At 36.6% G+C, this 18,287-nt stretch overlaps 3 protein-coding genes across 4 annotated transcripts; 1 reads left to right on the top strand and 2 right to left on the bottom strand.

Moving 5' to 3' along the window:
- Positions 1-4,528: 4,528 nt before the first annotated feature.
- eif4ebp3l (eukaryotic translation initiation factor 4E binding protein 3, like) lies at positions 4,529-8,353 on the top strand. The gene is made up of 3 exons (XM_079839608.1): positions 4,529-4,907; positions 7,467-7,640; positions 7,944-8,353. The coding sequence occupies exons 1-3, from the start codon at positions 4,775-4,777 to the stop codon at positions 7,973-7,975; spliced, it is 339 nt and encodes a 112-aa protein (XP_079695734.1). The 5' UTR covers positions 4,529-4,774; the 3' UTR covers positions 7,976-8,353.
- A 1,091-nt stretch (positions 8,354-9,444) lies between these two features.
- Positions 9,445-13,199, bottom strand: hnrnpaba (heterogeneous nuclear ribonucleoprotein A/Ba). 2 transcript variants are annotated; one of them, XM_079839606.1, is made up of 9 exons: positions 13,125-13,199; positions 12,650-12,895; positions 12,141-12,309; positions 11,901-12,059; positions 11,508-11,663; positions 11,191-11,287; positions 10,623-10,790; positions 10,435-10,520; positions 9,445-10,160 (listed from the first exon to the last, which is right to left on the bottom strand). In XM_079839606.1, the coding sequence occupies exons 2-8, from the start codon at positions 12,865-12,867 to the stop codon at positions 10,450-10,452; spliced, it is 1,038 nt and encodes a 345-aa protein (XP_079695732.1). In that variant the 5' UTR covers positions 12,868-12,895; positions 13,125-13,199; the 3' UTR covers positions 9,445-10,160; positions 10,435-10,449. The 2 variants fall into 2 exon arrangements, with proteins under 2 accessions (XP_079695732.1, XP_079695733.1); XM_079839607.1 differs by lacking the exon at positions 10,435-10,520.
- A 634-nt stretch (positions 13,200-13,833) lies between these two features.
- On the bottom strand, positions 13,834-17,982 carry nme5 (NME/NM23 family member 5; the record flags this gene model as incomplete). The annotated part of the gene is made up of 5 exons (XM_079838306.1): positions 13,834-14,032; positions 16,820-16,938; positions 17,018-17,118; positions 17,439-17,644; positions 17,839-17,982. The coding sequence occupies 5 exons, from the start codon at positions 17,980-17,982 to the stop codon at positions 13,949-13,951; spliced, it is 654 nt and encodes a 217-aa protein (XP_079694432.1). The 3' UTR covers positions 13,834-13,948.
- Between the last annotated feature and the right edge of the window lie 305 nt (positions 17,983-18,287).

The raw sequence follows: 18,287 nt of genomic DNA, 5'->3' as shown, positions 1-18,287 counted from the left end.
AAAAGAGGCGTTTGTCGACACCTCCTGTTCGGGGGGTGAAAGTTGAACTACACGGCCCTATAGGACAAAAACATGTTCACACACGGGGAAACAAACAAATATAGGGTTATTATGTTACTACGTACACAGGACCAGTGTTGGGGGTAACGCATTACAAGTAACTTGAGTTACGTAATAATATTACTTTTTCAAGTAACTAGTAAAGAAACGCATTACTTTTCAAATTTACAACAAAATATCTGAGTTACTTTTTGAAAAAAAGTAACTCAAGTTACATTTTCACATTTATTTGACTGACAGCTCTCCTGTCCTCATGTTGAGAAAAATTGAGAGTAAGTGCAGAAGCGCTGTGTGTAAATGTGTTATTGTAGTTCTAGACTAAATGTGAGCATTTATTTATCTCACTTGCACAATAAAGATTCTGTCCTCCTCAAAATTAATAAAATCAGTCAAATGCAAAATCAGAATACTATGCAAACCTCAAATATATAAATGTTAAATATAACAAATATTTTTATACATTTAATATACCTTTATTGACCAATGTCTTGCTGCTGACCTTCGATGATTCAGTTAAACCATGAGCAAATATTACTCGATTTTTAGTTTTTATTGGTAAAACTTTTTCGCTCCTGCGTTCTACTCTTCCATTATCCAGAATGGCAGCACATTTTTACCTCAGCCTGAGGCGTATTAGTTCAATTTTGGTATGAAGAGGTCTTTACATTTTCACAAAAATATAACTTTTTTTGCTATTAAAAAACAAAACAAAAAAACAAGCCCTGCCCAGGTGAGAAAAAGTAACGCAAAAGTAACGTAACGCATTACTTTTCTTAAAAAGTAACTAAGTAACTCAATTAGTTACTTTTTAAGGGAGTAACGCAATATTGTAATGCATTACTTTTCAAAGTAACTTTCCCCAACACTGCACAGGACTATTATAATTCAAAAAATAAACCTTTTACAACACTTTCTATTTATAATAAGTACTTAATCATTGAATCAATTTCAAGGGATAGTTCACCAGATATTACCCCATGACTTTTTTTAACCCTCAAGCCATCCTAGGTGTATATGACTGTCTTCTTTCAGACAAATAGGTTACAATTGGAGATATATTAAATAATGTCCTGACTCTTCCAAGCTTTATAAAGGCAGTGAATAGAGGATATTTTCCCCCAAAAAAGCCCAAAAAGGTGCATCCATCCATCATAAAAGTAATCCACATGGCTAAGGGGGGTTAATAAAGGTCTTCTGAAGCAAAGCCATGCGTTTGTGTGAGAAAAATATCCATATTTAAAACTTTATCAACTAAAATATCTAGCTTTTGACAGACGACTGTACGCATTGATTTACGGAGTAAAGTGTAACCCCTGACCGGAAGCAGGGGTTACTCTTTTGGCATAAGTCGACTTGCGTAGGCCATATGTCAGAAGCTAGTTATTTTAGTTTTTAAAGTTTTAAATAGCCTATGGATATTTACAAACACATCGTTTTGCTTCAGAAGGCCATTATAAACCCTCCGGAGCTGCGTGGATATCTTTTATGATGGATTGCACTTATTGGGCTTCAAAAAAATCCTCTATTCACTACCATTATAAAGCTGGGAAGAGACAGGACATTTTTTAATATATCTATTTAATGTATTCGTCTGAAAGACGAAATTCATATACACCTATAGGATGGCTTGAGGGTGGGTAAATGGGGGTTAATTTTCATTTCTGGGTGAACTAACCCTTTAACCCTGGTACGGTCTTCGTTTGGGAATTACACTCAGGGTCTTTGGGGTCTCCACAGACCCCAGGCAACAAAATGTAATTTTGTAACAAAACAATTGTTTTTTTTTTTTTTAGAACAAATGTATTTTTACTCTGTTTATTAATGTTTTTACTCAACATCTGTGCAGTTTTTGGAGTATTTATAATAAATTAAAAAAATATTTTTTTAATGGATTTTCACACAAAATCAGTTTTTTTTAATGTAAAATTCACTTTATAAAAGACCCACATTTCTAACTTTCATTCGTGGGGATAACATGGATAATTTGACATGGTTTAGTGTAAGATTTTTGCCCATCTTTTGGAAAATACAGTAAAAAAAAAAAAAAAACTTTTACCAGTAAATGGCTGCAGAGCTCCACTATTTGCTATGTGCTATTTGACTTAATTATCTTTTCACAAGTATTTTTCAGTTGGATTCATATCTAAATGTTATGAAATCACAATTATAACAATCCAAATTAATTAATTTTGTCAAAGTTTAGCATTTGTTTGTACTGAAAAAACTTTTTTTTCAATGATGTTACATTATGATTACAATCAAACCTGAACAAGAGAAAAGTTGGAGTCTTTAGAGTTGATCATTTATTTCAAACATCTGATTTTCTTATAATTCTACTAATTTAATCTACACTTCAGTTACTAACTGTAACAGAACAAAAATTTACAGAAATTAACAGTTATATTACATATTGAGTAAAAAATACACAACAAGAGCATCAAAATACAATGAACTGAACAGCAATAACAAGCAATAACAAATGTATTCCTTTGTGTGTGTGTGTGTGTGTGTGTGTGTGTGTGTTTGTGTGTGTGTGTGTGTGTGTGTGTGTGTGTGTGTGATCATTTTGCATTGTGCTTCATTTCTGTATGCGTGTTCTGTGTTGTTTCTGTTTTTGAGGATGAATTTTGTTCATTTTCTAAGTGACCCTGAGTGTGACTTTTTTTGTCACACGAACATAAAAACAGATATCAATCCTATTTTTTTTTTTTTTTTTTTTGTAGATCTAGAGAGTGTTGACAACTGTACAAAGTCTCATGCCATTTGGACAAAGGGAACATTTTTTTTCATTTGAGCAAGCGTCTTTTGGGGTTAGAAAAGATCCTGAAGACCGGAGAAGGGTTAAGATCAAAAACTTGTATTTACTCTTTGAGAAATATACAATTGATAATATAAAGGCTAAATTTACAATCCCATTATTATAATGTTAATTGCTAGAAAGTGCCGCAATCACACAAATGCTCTTAATGCTCCAAATATCAATAAAAAATAAAATAATACATAGTAATGTTAATAATAGGCCTAATAATAAAACAGCTACTATAAATGTAACATTTTCTAAGTGTTAAGTGCCTCCTTTCCGACACATAAGAAAAAGTAATTTATATATACATATATATATATATATCCTCCTGGGACCCACGAATAGATTTTTGTCCACTGTAGTTATATTTTATATTTTAGTGAATTTCTCTGACATCATGTCACATGTCACAGTCTGGATGTCCTGTAAAAAGCACATTCGGGGCTTTGCAGAGATACCAAATGTTTGGAGGTTTCACCAGGACAACTTCTTAGTCTTTAAAAAATGGCTGACATTAATGTTTAGCACTTATGGAAATATGAAAATATTTTTAAATTATAATTTAAATCAGATTAATTTTCAAATTGTTCATTATAAATCAACATCTCAGGAAAATGTTAAGGGGGTTTCTAATCCAAATATAACTTTCTGTAACAAAACGGCATTGATTTCATAAATGTCCACTGCAGTGGATGCCAGGACTTAAGTCATGTTTGTCAGGCATTTTGGAGACATAACTGTAAGTGAATAGGGAAAGAAATTACATATCAATATTCCAATGAAATATTAGATATTATTATGAAAATGTTGCCAATTATTACTCCCATTATTACACTTATTTTTTCATTACATTCATTACATTAATATGCAAATAAGATGCAGTGTATAGATACATTGTATTGAATGGGAAAATCCAAGTATGCCCTTTTTACCCACATATTGCATAAAACAAAATGGTATCTCAATGCATTTCATTATATCTTTCATAACATAGTTCAGAATCATCTTTAAACAAAGTTTGTTTAAAAAAAAAACCCTGAAACCTAAAAATTGATTGGTGAATTAAAAATAAATCCCATTGTTTTTGCCTATACATGCAATTTCATGTCATTTTATTTTTTAAACAACTGAGTCCCTGGTGTCAACTACAGAGGACATATCATAACATATGAATAAAATATAATTTTTCCACAAAAAAAAAAGTTTTCCCCCAATTGTTTCTAATGCTCTAAAAAAATTTAATGACATGAAAAAATACAAAATTTAAAAAAAAACTTTTTTTTTCTGGGTCCCAGGAGGATATATATATATATATATATATATATATATATATATATATATATATACATATATACATATATATATATATATACATATATATATATATATATATATATATATACATATATACATATATATATATATACATATATATATATATATATATACATACATATATACATATATATATATATACATATATATATATATATATATATATATATATATATATATATGTATGTTGGATTGAATACGTGTCAGAAGATTTGTAAAAAAAAAAAACACCTAATAATAAAATAATATGATAATTCTATTTCCCTCACAGATCTGGCAACCCTACACTGTACGCCGCCTGTTGTTGTTGTTGCTCAAGTCTCGTTTATCACATGATGCGAGTCACGTAGTCTGTTCTGTTGTTAAATACCCCCTCACTCGCCCCAGCGCTCCACCACTGCGCCTCAGCCCTGCGGACAGACAGCCTCACTCCATCGAGTATCGCAAGACCTGTGCTGTCTGCAACACGCTACAAAACACCGTTGCCATTTTTTAATGTAGTTAAAACTTTGTCGAGCTAAAGCTGACTTTAACCAGACACGCCATATAGACGGGTGTAACCCTTTAGAGCCAACCATGTCCGCCAACACAGAGCAGAGCAAGAGCTGCCCCATTCCCACGCGCGTCCTGCACCTCAAAGACTGGTCCCAGCTCCCAGACTGCTACAGTCAGACCCCTGGAGGAACACTCTTCTCCACCACACCAGGGGGTAAGACTGCGTTTTATGACTATACAGTTTTGTTTTTTGATTGTTGTAGGTAGGTTGAACGTGTATTTTGATGAATATTTTACATCTTTTATTCTTCTAGGGGGGAAAAAAACTTAAACCAGCCTGAGATCTTAGCTGCATGTTCTCCCAGTGTGGTCTGTTTGTTGGTTTTAGGTGGATTTTTAGGAACTTGGGAGACCAACTTTAACCAGCAACCCATCTTGGGATAGTTATGTTGTAACACATTTTGCATCACTTTATTATTTTAATGTTGACAAAATGTGTGTGGATATTGTACATAAAAGTAAGCAACTTGCTTATTCACAATATATAACCCCATTGACATGATAAAAAAAACACTTCAGACTCAAGGCTAGTTGGTTAAACTAATGTGGTTACAACTCACCACGTGTTAAATGACAGTTATTTTAAGCTAAATTAAATACATTTTTAAGCTTTACTTGCATACACACAGGACAGACCCGCTATATTTTATTGTATTTTTTGCATTGAAATGAATGAAAAATAAAACCTCTGTTTATGTTATTATATTGTAATGATCTGAGATGTGGCGTGCCAGTGAATTGTTTCACTGGTAATTCCTGTTGCTACGCAAACGTTTGTTATGCACAACAAGTTATTAAATTTATGGCAGACCGTCTGCAGCAAGTAGCTATAGCACAACTGCCATGCTTCTCATTATGTAACAATGTCTGGTTATCTGATTTTGAAACTTGCATGTCCCAAAAAGATTACTATAGGCATCGAATCATGTGAAAAACAAACACATGACCCATTTACTTTCTGGGCAGGACCCACATGTTTCTCAATCTCCTTTGTCCCTCGCTAGAATATGTTCGCATGTGGCTGTAACTGTAGCACATGCAGAGGAGGCAATTCTTAGAAACACCCCTCCTCCTCCTCCACAGCTGTTGTGGATTTCAGGAATAACAGAACTCTATGTGCTCTGGAATAGGAGTTCACTGGGGCCACTGTATCGCTGTAGAATGAAAAATAACAGATCAGAGGCATGTGCCTACATGTATATGTACATATATAACTATATGTGCTCTCTATAAATAGGCTAACTGTGAGTCTCTGCCAAAAAATGTGTACAGATTGCATTTCACTTCACAACTGAAACAAAGAAATAAAGCCTGTTTTTCTAGGATTTTATCATCATGGCACCCCATAATTCCCTCTACAATAATGGAAACTACATTTATATATAATAAAATAAAATACAAAAGTATAATTTGGGAGGAAATTGTGCTAAATTGCCACAATAAAAAACAAAATATATTCACGATTAAAAGTGCAGTAGAAGTTTTTTGACCAGGAGTGAATACTGATGCTTTTAACCTAAACCAATCGTACACTCAGGATATATTGAATTGTCCTGCATTGTAAAACTTCCACTTTCTAAGATGTTGAAGTGCAATCAGGGAACAAAACATCAGCAGAACAAAGTCCTGCAACTGTTGGGCTGGTCTTCCTGAAGAAAAAAAAAAGCATGTTTTTCTAGGATTTTATCACCATAATTCCCTCTACAATAATGGAAACTACATTTAATTAATTGTAATTTAATAAAATAAAATACAAAAGTAAAATTTGGGAGGAAATTGTGTGCCAAATTGTCACAATAAAAAACTATAGTCAAAATATATTAACGATTAAAAGTGCAGTAGAAGTTTTTTGACCAGGAGTGAATACTGATGCTTTTAACCTAAACCAATCGTACACTCGGGATATATTGAATTGTCCTGCATTGTAAAACTTCCACTTTCTAAGATGTTGAAGTGCAATCAGGGAACAAAACATCAGCAGAACAAAGTCCTGCAACTGTTGGGCTGGTCTTCCTGCATTCCTCTGGCCGGAGCAGCTCCCAGTTGTGGCCACTGTTCGTCCGGCTATCTCCGTCCACACCCTTCCCTTCCCCCTCCTCTCTCAACCCCCTTTTGTCCAGAACACATCGCTCTGAATAGCATGAGTTGCGTAACATGTTTTTCAGCCACTGTTAGGTACAGTATAGCTTCAACAGTCTTGCACATATCAGACTGCAAGTAGCACCTTTTAAACAGTTCTTAAGTCAGAAAAGTGCTGCAAGTTTGTTCACAACGTCTCGTAACATGAGGTTAAACTCATCTGCCACACTGGTGCCCCCGTGGCTCGGCTCGGCTCACGTGCAGACCTGCTCAAATTTCCTAGAACTAAAATGGGAGGTGCTGAGTCCTGCAATTCAGTTCACCCTGTTTTCATTGTGGGAGAGCTTCTTTTCACTTGCAAAATGTCACACATTTTGAGTCTTTGTTTGCCTAAAAGGCACATCGAGTTAGTTCCTATCTTTTATTTTGTTCAATAGATTAGAATTGGCTGTCCGTTTGGTATAATCCCAAAAAATCCATATGTTTGACTTCAAAGCTGCACTCTAAATAAACATTTGACTTGAATCCTAGGTTTTTTTTCCTCTCTAACATGTGATAGTCTGCAGCCTAGAATGTAAATGTTTTTCTAGCCTTCCGATTGGTTTCTATAATGTCCGTCCTATCCCTCCTCCAGGAACTCGGATAATTTATGACAGAAAGTTCCTCCTGGACTGTAGGAACTCTCCTATTGCCCGGACCCCACCCTGTTGTTTGCCCCAGATTCCTGGAGTGACCATTCCTTCACACCATCCAATGTCCAAACTGCAGGAACTCAAAGAGGAGTTGGAGGAGGAGAAGGATCTGGCAGGTAAAGTTGCCGTCTGCTCCAGAAAAACAAAGAGAACCTGTTATGTGATAACATTTCCAGGAAGCATTTCAGGAAAACAAGGTTCTATATAGAGCCTTTATGCCAAAAAAGCTTTTTTATTTCATTTTTTTCCTAGTGATTTAAAGTATGTTTACGAGCTGTTTGATTCATAAAATGTAATAAATATATATTTTTTAAATTAAAACTAAATCCATAAAATGATCACATAATGGGAACCTCTAAAAGGTTCTACTGTATAATGCCTTAAAGAACCAATCTAAATGTCTTTTTTCTTTTTTTAAGCTGATGACAACCAGTTTGAGATGGACATTTGAGTCTTTCATCTACCTCCTGTGGAGAACTCTCTATTTTATCTGTCGGGATGATGCTGCTTACCTCACAATCAGCGGACATCGCATATTCACCAGATTAACAGGCTTTTTTTAATGAGCTAAACACCCAAAGGGTGTCTTATTCTTTTGATTAAACGTATTTGTTGAACGTTTACCAGAAAAAAAAAACATGATTGTTTGTAAGTGGCGGTATTCTAAAGCTCTTTATTGTACATATGGTACTTTCTACTTTTTTAAGGGCTTCGTCCCGTGTGAGCCGGGACAAAACCATGGCAAAATCTCTCATTTCTGAGCATTGTATCTCAGCAAACATTGCTGATTGTTTAATGGTAAAGGACGATTAAATGCCAAATGAATGTCTTTTGCATATGTTTGGTGTTTCACCTGGAAAAGCACATCAGAACATAGATGTACACCACTGTGCCCCCTCAGGGTTTTCCTGGTGTTTCATTTGCCTGGATTTCCTCAGGTTTTATTATTTTGATTGAAATAAATAAAAAAATGTGATAAATACTCGTCCTTTGATCAATTTAGAGTTAGCACTAAAGGCTATGGGAAATGATGTATTGGGAAACTGCCTTTTCATCTTGGGTTAAAAGCTTGCTTAACTCGCATACAAAAACAGCAGAAAAACGGTTGAAAAAACAACCGTCTTGGAGCAAAAACACTAGAAGATATACATGGACTTCATGGACAAATGATGTACACTACTGCTCAGACGTCTGGGGTTGGTAAGATGTTATGTTTTTTTTAAAGTCTCATTCTCACCAAGGCTGTATTTATTGGATGAAGTAAAAACTGCAATATTACAATTTGTTTCCGTTTTTAAAAGGTAATTGATTTCTGTGATAGAAGCTGAATGTTCAACATCATTACTCCAGTCTTCAGGGTCACAAGATCCTTCAGAAATCATTCTAATAGGTTGATTATCAATATCAGAAAGTGATTTTTCCTCCTCAGGATTCTAGAAAAATTCAGTTTTTCTTTGCAATCGAAATTCTCATATCTTAAGGGAAAAACATTCTAGAATTGAAAAGTTTGCAGCTGCTTCAAATAGAATCAAGCTCTAACAAAAGTAGAAATGAAAAACGCATGCACTGCAGTAATTTTCCACCTAGCAGGTTAAGTTTGGAACAAGAAAATGCTTTAATCCATGCATGTCCCTCTAGGCTACATTCCAAAACGAATTATTACTGTCAGGTTTAGATACAAACCGGCCCAGTTTAACCAACGGCCTATTTTATTCTACTTTTATTGGCCAGCTACCTTTATAAAACAAACTTGACTGAACCCTCTCAACTTTACAGTGACCTAGTTTTCACAGTAAAAATGTTAGACCTTACAAGGATTTCTTTAAGACATTAACCTGAAGTGTGCATTTGAAGAAATGATAATGGTTCAGAAAGAACTTCATTCAGGCGATTGAACGCAAAAGCATTAAACATACAATAGACATCTTAAAAATCAAGTTTATTTCTTGAAATTTGTCCAAGACACTGGAGGAATGTGTATCCAGTGTTGAGAAAGAGTCATGTTACAATTACCTGTGTATGTTTTGAGGTATAGTTTAATCACTATTAAAGCCACTCTTAAATATCTAACAAGACAGGAGGAAATCTCCTTAAAAGCAGTAGAGGAAAAAAAAAAATTAAAATAAAATGAAAGGTCATCAAGACTTGCCACTAACAGGTTTCAATGGACAAGCTTACAATCGTTTAGAAATCCCTTTTCATCTCACCTTGAAGCCATGCAACTTTGCAACACAGAGCACAGGTGACAGGAAAAAACAAAATAATATAATCTAGAAACACTAAAGAAAAATTAACCAAAACTGTTTATTTTGTATGCATTTTGAGAGCTCTGAGTCTAGATGTGGTAGACAGCCATGATGTAAAATACAACCATACAATACATTAGAATCAAAAAGGTACCAAAAAGTACAGTAAAAAAATAACACTTCCATCTCTGGAAATGTAAAAAGGACACAAAAAAAAATAAAACAAAAATAAAACAAATGTGACAAGTGACATTTGCACCCTCCCCCCCAGTTCCTTATGTTTTCTGTACAAAATGAAGCAGAAGTCCAGATTCTGCCAGCTTCCAAAAGTAAAAGACCCCAATGTTCACTGTGACCAGACGGATGGTTCCTGCTCGGTAGCTTTACGACCTTTAAAACAGAAAAAACACAAGAGAGTTAGTTGCGTTAAACCACGTTTACTAGAAGTGTATTTTGTATTTAAAAAAGAAAATAAAAAATGAAGTGAAGAGATGGGGCCTATCATGATCTACCACTACAACCCTACTGGATCACTACAACCCTCCCCAAACGGATCCTTCTATCTGCCTTACAGTTCGACTAGGTAAATGGAGATGAACCGGTAATGGAGCGACAATCAAATTAGCCTTACCATGAGTGGTGGGAAAAAAATTAAAATTCATACCTGAACTACACATGATCAGTATGGCTTGTAGCTACTCTGGTGAGCCCCACGTCTTGGAGTTTTTCCATAGCTTGTATTGCCCTGGTCTAGGGGGGTAAGAGAAGAGCAGAGAAAGGAACTTGAGTCCCTCGTATTCACAAGAACCCAACGGGGACGGTGGGGAAACCCCAAGGTCAATCAGTGCTTACTGTAGTCATATCCGCCGCCGTAGCCGCCGTAGTAGCCTCCGGAGTAATCATAGTTGCCGTAGCCTCCGTATCCGCCGTAGCCTTGCTGTCCGCCGTAGCCATAACCCTGGTTACCATAGCCTTGATTCCAGTAGTTGTTGTAGCCCTGATTCCAGTTCTGACCCTGGCCTGGAAGATAATACAAAAATATTTTAAACACCATGGCGCATTGATATCTGCAAGTTGAATCACTTTCTCTACTTGAGCTTTGTAGGGCATTAGAACAGATCTGAGATCAGACAAATCTTTTAAGACGGATTAAATCCGAAGACTTCACATGTATAGAAAAGAGAAACGTAAGAATACTGAATGAGCTTTATTTTAAAAAGGCATCCAGATTCGAAATGTGTTTAAACTAGCCTGCATTCGATTCGTATACAGATACACAACTGATTTTTTTGTTGTTGCTGTTGCAGATCAGCGTATATTAGATAAGCAAGCAGTCGTTATCTAGTTAAACTTTACACAGACTGATGCAGAGTCGCTGATGAGACAGTCCAAAAGGAGATAGACGTTCAGCTTTACTAACCTCCACGCCCCCTTCCTCTTCCTCCTCCTCCCCCAAAGCGACCTCCGTACTGCTGCTGCTGGTACACCTCCTTAGGCTGTGCAATCTTAATCTCACACTGGGAAAAAGAAAAGACAATTGAATGAATTAATGAATGAGGAGTCATAACAGTAAAACATCTACTGCCATTAAAATCAATGCTGAAAATAAAACCACTGAATACGAGCATTGTATAAAATCTTACATTATACTGTTGTCAAGTATAAAATGTCAAAATATGAACAACCCTGAAGATTAAAATCACATTTAGCAGTAAATTCAAGGTGGATGTCACTCACAAGGCCTTCTTTTCCATTTGTGTCCTTGGTTCCACTGACGTTGTGATATTTCTTTTCCAGAACTTTCTTGACAGCCTCTTCTTCCTTAAAGGTAATGAAGACAAATCCTCTCCTCTTATTTGTCTTTGGATCCATTGGAAGTTCGATAGTCTCAATCTGCAATGGCAAAAATAAAATATGCACAAGATTAAACGGCAGAAGCGACAACTACAGACACATGTACAATAGCAAAAGAGGGCAGAAAAAGCCTGTGCAAAAATATACACATAAAAAAAAATATATACTTCTGAAGATATGCATTCATTTGTCTGCAAAATCAAAGTAAAATGTCTAATTTGCTGGCGTAAAATAAATTTAAGGAATTCAAAATCTACAAAAGGAATGCTCCAATACCTCGCCAAAGGCACCAAAATACTCGCGGATCCTCTCTTCTGTAGTTTCAGGGTTCAGTCCACCGACAAAGATCTTCTTAACGGGTTCCTTCTTCATCGCCATCGCTTTCTTAGGGTCGATCTGTCGCCCATCCAGTCTGTGCTCTTTTTGTGCTAAAACCTGTGCAAAGAGAAGGAATGTGTGAGTCTACGATGGTGAACTACATCAAGACTTTAGCTTTTCCCAAGCATCAAAGCTTACCTTATCTACACTGGCTGACTCTTTAAAAAGAATAAATCCAAATCCCCTTGATCGTCCAGTGTTGGGGTCCATTTTGATGGTGCAGTCTGTCACCTCTCCAAATTTAGAGAAGTAGTCTTTAAGATCCTTTTTACTAGTGTCCCAGCTGAGCCCCCCAACAAACATTTTCCTGAGGAAACGAAGGAGAGAAAATGGGTGAGACCAGGAGGGGGCGTGGTAGCGCAGATTTATCAATTTCCCCATTTTTTGCATTTAAAAAAACCCACTTTCCACTAATAAACGGAAATAAAAGCTGCAACACGATACAGATGCGTTTTAAACGCCCAAAAAATATAGAAACGCTCGCCTAAGGAAACAACATTATGCAAGAGTGAATTTTAAAACGGTTCTTCATGCTCAATTCACCAAATTCGCCCATCCCCCTACAAAAGACACATGGCGCCAACAAAGACGGAAGGAACAAAGGATTTTATGTCGGAGCATTTAGCACTATTATTCCTCGAACATACCCCGCATCTTCCTCTCCTTTGCTCGCGTCAATTTGACCGCCGTCCGATGCACCATTTTCATCCTCATCCCCGGCCGTTTCGTCCGCACCGGCGTCTCCCTGCGCCCCGGCCTGCGCGTTCCCGTTGCCCTCCTCGTACTGCCCGGCTCCGTTCAGATCGTCCTCGCCCTCATGGCCGTTTTCTGAGGTTTCCATATACTGCTGCTCGGCGTCTGACATGGTGGTAGTTTAATGTAAAAACCTAAAACTGCAGAAAATGTGTGATGTTACAAAAGGAAGCGCCTTATGTAACGCACAAGCACCACCATTTTGAACAGCGGCGCTTAGATTCTCATTCGCAACAAGAATGTAAACATATCGTTGTTCAAATTCATAAATACACAACTCTACTGACCTAGAATTACATACGAGGGTTAACACAACTAAATACGCACACTGGGGCTAACAAATTCATAATTTACACGTAAATACTTTACCTTAAAAGCAGCAAGAGAAAAGTCTCCGTGGAACGCTTTCCGCGGTGTGGGCCCTTCCTTATTGCGCCGTCAAGCGGTTGGTTTTATATTACTGGATGGAGGATAAAGGAAATTTAGTAAGGGCGAATTTGATTGGATGGCCTCGAACGCCTATCAACTTAACAACCAATTAAACGCGTCCTTCACACGTCACAGAAATCCTCCCCCAAACGCGCTTCTTCTGAACCTTCCTGTCGAGTGGGGGAAGAGGCCTTTGTTCTTGTTTGGTTTATAAACATGATCACTTGTACATAAAATTAACCATATATATATATTTTTTAGAAGCAACGAAGATGATAATGCAAGAAACAGCCGTTTGTATTTGTTACGCGTAGTCAAAATTGTAGAACGGAGAGGTTACAGCTACATTTGCAATAGGCATTTGAATCATTAGCATGCTAACATTCATTTTGTGTCGATATTGTATATTTATGTCTCAGTCTACTGAGTTATTCACATTAAACAATTGACTGTTAGTTGTGAATGTTTGTGTATCGCCATCAGATGGGGAAAATTGATCAAATCTGCACGATTTTATTGGGGGAGATGATGAGTATGTAAATGAGCCTACTACTGTTGTAGTAATTTATAATTTTATCTTGCATTTAAATCAACCATGGCAATTTAAAGAAAATATATTTATATAGCACAATACAACAAGAGTTAAATCAAAATTGTTTATTAACAAGACTATTTTATAAAGCTGTTCGAATGATATTAAAAAACAAAACAAAATGGATGTAGATTGTAACTTGTTGGTAAATTCTTGTTGCTTGACAAATAAATCAGGCTGCCTCCTTTACTACGGTTCCATCTGATATTTTGGGCTTATTAGGATTATTATTCATCAGCCAGTCAGCAAGCCATGTCTGTAAAGAAAAATAATACAGTACAAAAATAACAGTAAATAGGATATACTGGTAGAGATATTACAAAAACAAGGGTGCAGTTGTTCAAAAAATGTAATCGGGTCCGTTCTTCGTACGTCGCTAACTCAGTTAGCCGGATTTGATTGTTGATGATTTGGCAGGATCTTTGATTGTTTGGTTCTTCGATGCTCATCCTGGACTTGCTGTCATAGTAACAGGTCTGTAAACTTAAACCTGCTCGGGAGCAGCTCATTTCATGTAAACAGGATTAGATTGCATACTTAAAATGTGTCCCAACCCCCGCTACTTTATTACAAGAGTTCCTAACTGAAACAGGGCCAATTATAATAATTTTAAATAATAATACTAATATAAAAATTGTATATTGTATATGAGAATGTATATACTATTATAATGTTGTGTATAATACTATAGACACCACTTGATTGAGAGATTTATTTGTGATGGAATAATTACTTTATAATTTTATTGGAGGTTTACACACATGTTGTACAGTTACTCTGAGCCGTGCATTAATTTAAGTGATGATGGATATTATGGGAGTGGCTTGATGCAGCGCAAGAGATGCAGATAATTTAATCTTGACCCTTAAAGGGTTAGTTCACCCAAAAATGAAAATTCTGTCATTAATTACTCACCCTCATGTTGTTCGACACCCGTAAGTCCTCCGTTCATCTTCGGAACACAAATGAAGATATTTTTGTTGAAAGCTGATGGCTGAGAAAGGCTTCAGACAGGCCTCCATTGGCATTCAGTACATTTACACTCCCAAGACCCATAAAAGGCACTTAAAACGTCGCTACAAAGTCTATCTCACCACAGTGACTCTACAATCATTTTACGATGCGACGACAATAGTTTTTGTGCGCAAAAAAAAAAAATCGAAATAACGACTTTATTCAACCTCTTCTTGTCTTCCGTGTGTGCCTCCACGACGCATGCGCGAGAATATGACGTAGCGCCAGCGTTCGGGAATCCCTGAAATGCACACTTTAGTCCCATTTTGAGCACTACGCCGAGACTTAAAGCACAATCAATGTAGAATCCAACAGCTTAGATACGCGCGTCTTCCTCTGCTCGTAAACAAATCGCTTCTGGGTCATATGTCCGAACTCCGGATCTGCGTCATATTCTCGCGCATGCGTCGTGGAGGCACACACGGAAGTCGAGAACAAGTTGGATAAAGGTGTTATTTTGATTTTTTTTTGCGCACAAAAACTATTGTCGTCGCATCGTAAAATTATTGTAGAGTCACTGTGGTGAGATGGACTTTGTAACGACGTTTTAAGTGCCTTTCATGGATCTTGGAAGTGTCAATGTACTGAATGCCAATGGAGGCCTATCTGAAGCCTTTCTCAGCCATCAGCTTTCAACTAAAATATCTTCATTTGTGTTCCGAAGATGAACGGAGGTCTTACGGGTCTCGAACGACGTGAGGGTGAGTAATTAATGACATAATTTTAATTTTTGGGTGAACTAACCCTTTAAGAAACTGTAATCGTGTCACGTTACAAATCTGCTTCAAATTGAATTAAAGATTAAATTGCAACATTGAAATAAAAATGTAAAGGGTGTACAAATACTGTATAAAATCGTGAATATAAATAATTGGGAATCATGTTAAAAAAAACATTTATCATTTATCTATTATAACTTTTATGTGGTTTGGTGGTTTCCTTATAAAGGTCCAGAAATTCGTGGGGTTTTTTTGTGTAAGTTTTTTGCCAGGTGGCTTTTTTTAATTATATGGTGTCATTTTGTTGTTGTCTTGTCGGCAGCCAATCGCTGCATTGCTGATCGTGGTTTCGAGTATCGATGCGTCTGGCCTCTTCAGGGAACACAAAAACGGGCAGTAATCTTAGATCATTTAATCCAGATATTTTAATCCAATCCGCAAATTTGGTTGAAGAACCAAATTAGCCAGAGATCAGTTATTACGATTAAAAGATCTGGGATCTGTCAAATCATCTCAGATGTATTAAGCAAGGTACGAAGTACGGACCCCTGGATCAGATTGGTTTGTATTTGGAAATCCCATGTCTTGTTATCGAGGATAAGGTCATCCCTTTTACTTTCAAAGCAACATTAGATTGGACCACCTATTTTATTTAAAGAGACAGAAGGCAGAACAATAAAACAACTCTTTGCATTTTCAGTTTTGGTCAAATCCCTCATCTGACCCACAACAAATAAACAAATATATATGCAATTGTTAGAACCTTGTTTTGACTGTTTTCTTTGTACTTAATATACAGTCATACATTACAGTTTTAGCTGTTCAATGGGTTATTTTATGGGGACAAAATATTTTTAACTATTGTACTGAAAGATAGTTTACTAATTTATCACTGTAACTGGTAAACAAATCAAGTGCAAATCAAATCTGTATATATAATGCATGATGCAAATGTTTATAATGTATTGTTTATTATTTTATCCAGTTTTAAAGTGTTTTTTTCCTGAAATCCATCCAGAATTCAGCCATCATCTGGGATCAGGATAATCCAGATTTATTGGATCAAAGGTATCCCAATCATAAAACACCCATTTTCAAGATCCAACCCGTCATTTGAACAACTGGGCCCAGGGTGTCAGAAGTGAGGAAATTGGCATCGTGGTTTTCGGTGAAGAAATTATTCACCCAAACATGAAAATTCTGTCGTTATTTATTTGTCCTCATGTAATTCCTGAGCTCTGACTTTTTCTAGTGGAAAATAAAGCATTATCTATTTTAAAGAATCATCTTTCATCAAAAGATACACTTACAAAGGGGTCCAGTGGCTTTTTCTTGCACAGCTCCGTCAGTCCAGTGAGAAGTGTTGGGCTGACATACCGGCTCAGGTAATCATTGGCAGCATCTCCCATAGGAATGGGTTCAATCACAGCTGAAACAGAAATCAGATTTTTACTATGCTTTCAAATCCTGCTTATTGAACTCATTTGGTCAGGGTTAGATTCACTCACAGTTGGGAAACATGAACCTGATCTCCCTCTCAGCAGCAGAGAAGGATTCACTGCCATGCACAGCATTGCGCAGGTCGCACGTGCCCAGTCTCGCTCTCAGACTGATGGTGAGAGAGAGAGAGAGAAAAATTGACTGTTACTTTGAAACATGACACATGCATATTGGATATAGGTGTGTTGCAATGACAGAAATGAGCTGTGTGATTGATTTAGGCATTGTAATGAACGTCAGCGTTGTAAATTATTAGCCAAAAGTAAGTGCAATAGTATCCATATATTTGGGCAGGATTTTGAAAGCATCACAAAATGGTGCACTGTGATAATTGTCCTGACAATACAAGAGAATTTAGCTTCATAAGTCAGACATTTTCTTATTAAACCACCTGCACAGAGAGAAGATTCATTCAATGACATTCATTACCAGTCAGGATGTGTCTCTCTAGCCTTTATGCTGCTGACTGGTCCCATTATGGCTTTCCAGGTGGCAATAGCCTGCTGTCGGGCCAGTGCTAGAGCAACAACCGGTCCGGAACTCATGAAGGCAGTCAGATGGGGAAAATACAGTTTCCCATAATGCTCAGCGTAGAAATCACTGCATTGCTCTGGACTCAGCTGAAGTCGCCTTTTCTGTTAAATGAGAAACACAAGACTGTACATTTTCTGAATCTAAAGCATTGGCCACAGAATATGAGCATTAAGCAATGTTACATTTCTACCGTTGCTTAAAACTAGAGTTACGTGATTGTATCAGCCTCATTTTAAACAGTAACATACATCACGTGACTATCTTGGGTTTACAATTGAACGTTAACGCAAATTACCTGCAGAATTGTAAATCCAGATTGAAGAATGAGGTCCTCAATTTCGTCGGTTTTGTGGATGGCATCAGGTTTGATTAAAGCCAATGTTCTTTCCACGAAGATGCGAGGTTCTGGCATCCGTTTTTGAGGACTATCGCTGTCCATGTCTTTAAAATCAGCAAGTTATACACAATGTTACTGCAATTACTGGACTTTTTGACGGTTGAATTCGCAGTTGCTTTAATTGCCAAGGCGGCATTTCTCAAACAAGGTGTAACTTAATGAACTCAAGCACAATTCACATGTTCTCTTACCTACAACATATAAAGAGACTTTAATTCAGGCATCCGTTTTAGGTCCTCGAAGAGTCGGGTTTGTTGGACTTGTTGCTAGGTTACAGTTGAATAAATTAAATCTACATGCAGTATCGCCATCTAGTGGCGTTACAAACCTATTTCCGTGACAGTTAT

This window comes from Gobio gobio (assembly GCF_949357685.1).
Source record: "Gobio gobio genome assembly, chromosome: 16".
Classification (NCBI taxonomy): domain Eukaryota; kingdom Metazoa; phylum Chordata; class Actinopteri; order Cypriniformes; family Gobionidae; genus Gobio; species Gobio gobio.
The sequence above is the reverse complement of the archived record's forward strand: the minus strand, read 5'-3'. Positions and strand labels throughout refer to the sequence as shown.

Coding starts and splice junctions, on each gene's coding strand:
- eif4ebp3l (XM_079839608.1), top strand. CDS start 4,775: ATGTCCGCCAACACAGAGCAGAGCAAGAGCTGCCCCATTCCCACGCGC. Junction 4,908..7,466: donor CTTCTCCACCACACCAGGGG/GTAAGACTGCGT, acceptor TCCCTCCTCCAG/GAACTCGGATAATTTATGAC. Junction 7,641..7,943: donor GGAGGAGAAGGATCTGGCAG/GTAAAGTTGCCG, acceptor TCTTTTTTTAAG/CTGATGACAACCAGTTTGAG.
- hnrnpaba (XM_079839606.1), bottom strand. CDS start 12,867: ATGTCAGACGCCGAGCAGCAGTATATGGAAACCTCAGAAAACGGCCAT. Junction 11,664..11,900: donor ATTTTGGTGCCTTTGGCGAG/GTATTGGAGCAT, acceptor TTGCCATTGCAG/ATTGAGACTATCGAACTTCC. Junction 11,288..11,507: donor CAAATGGAAAAGAAGGCCTT/GTGAGTGACATC, acceptor TCTTTTTCCCAG/TGTGAGATTAAGATTGCACA.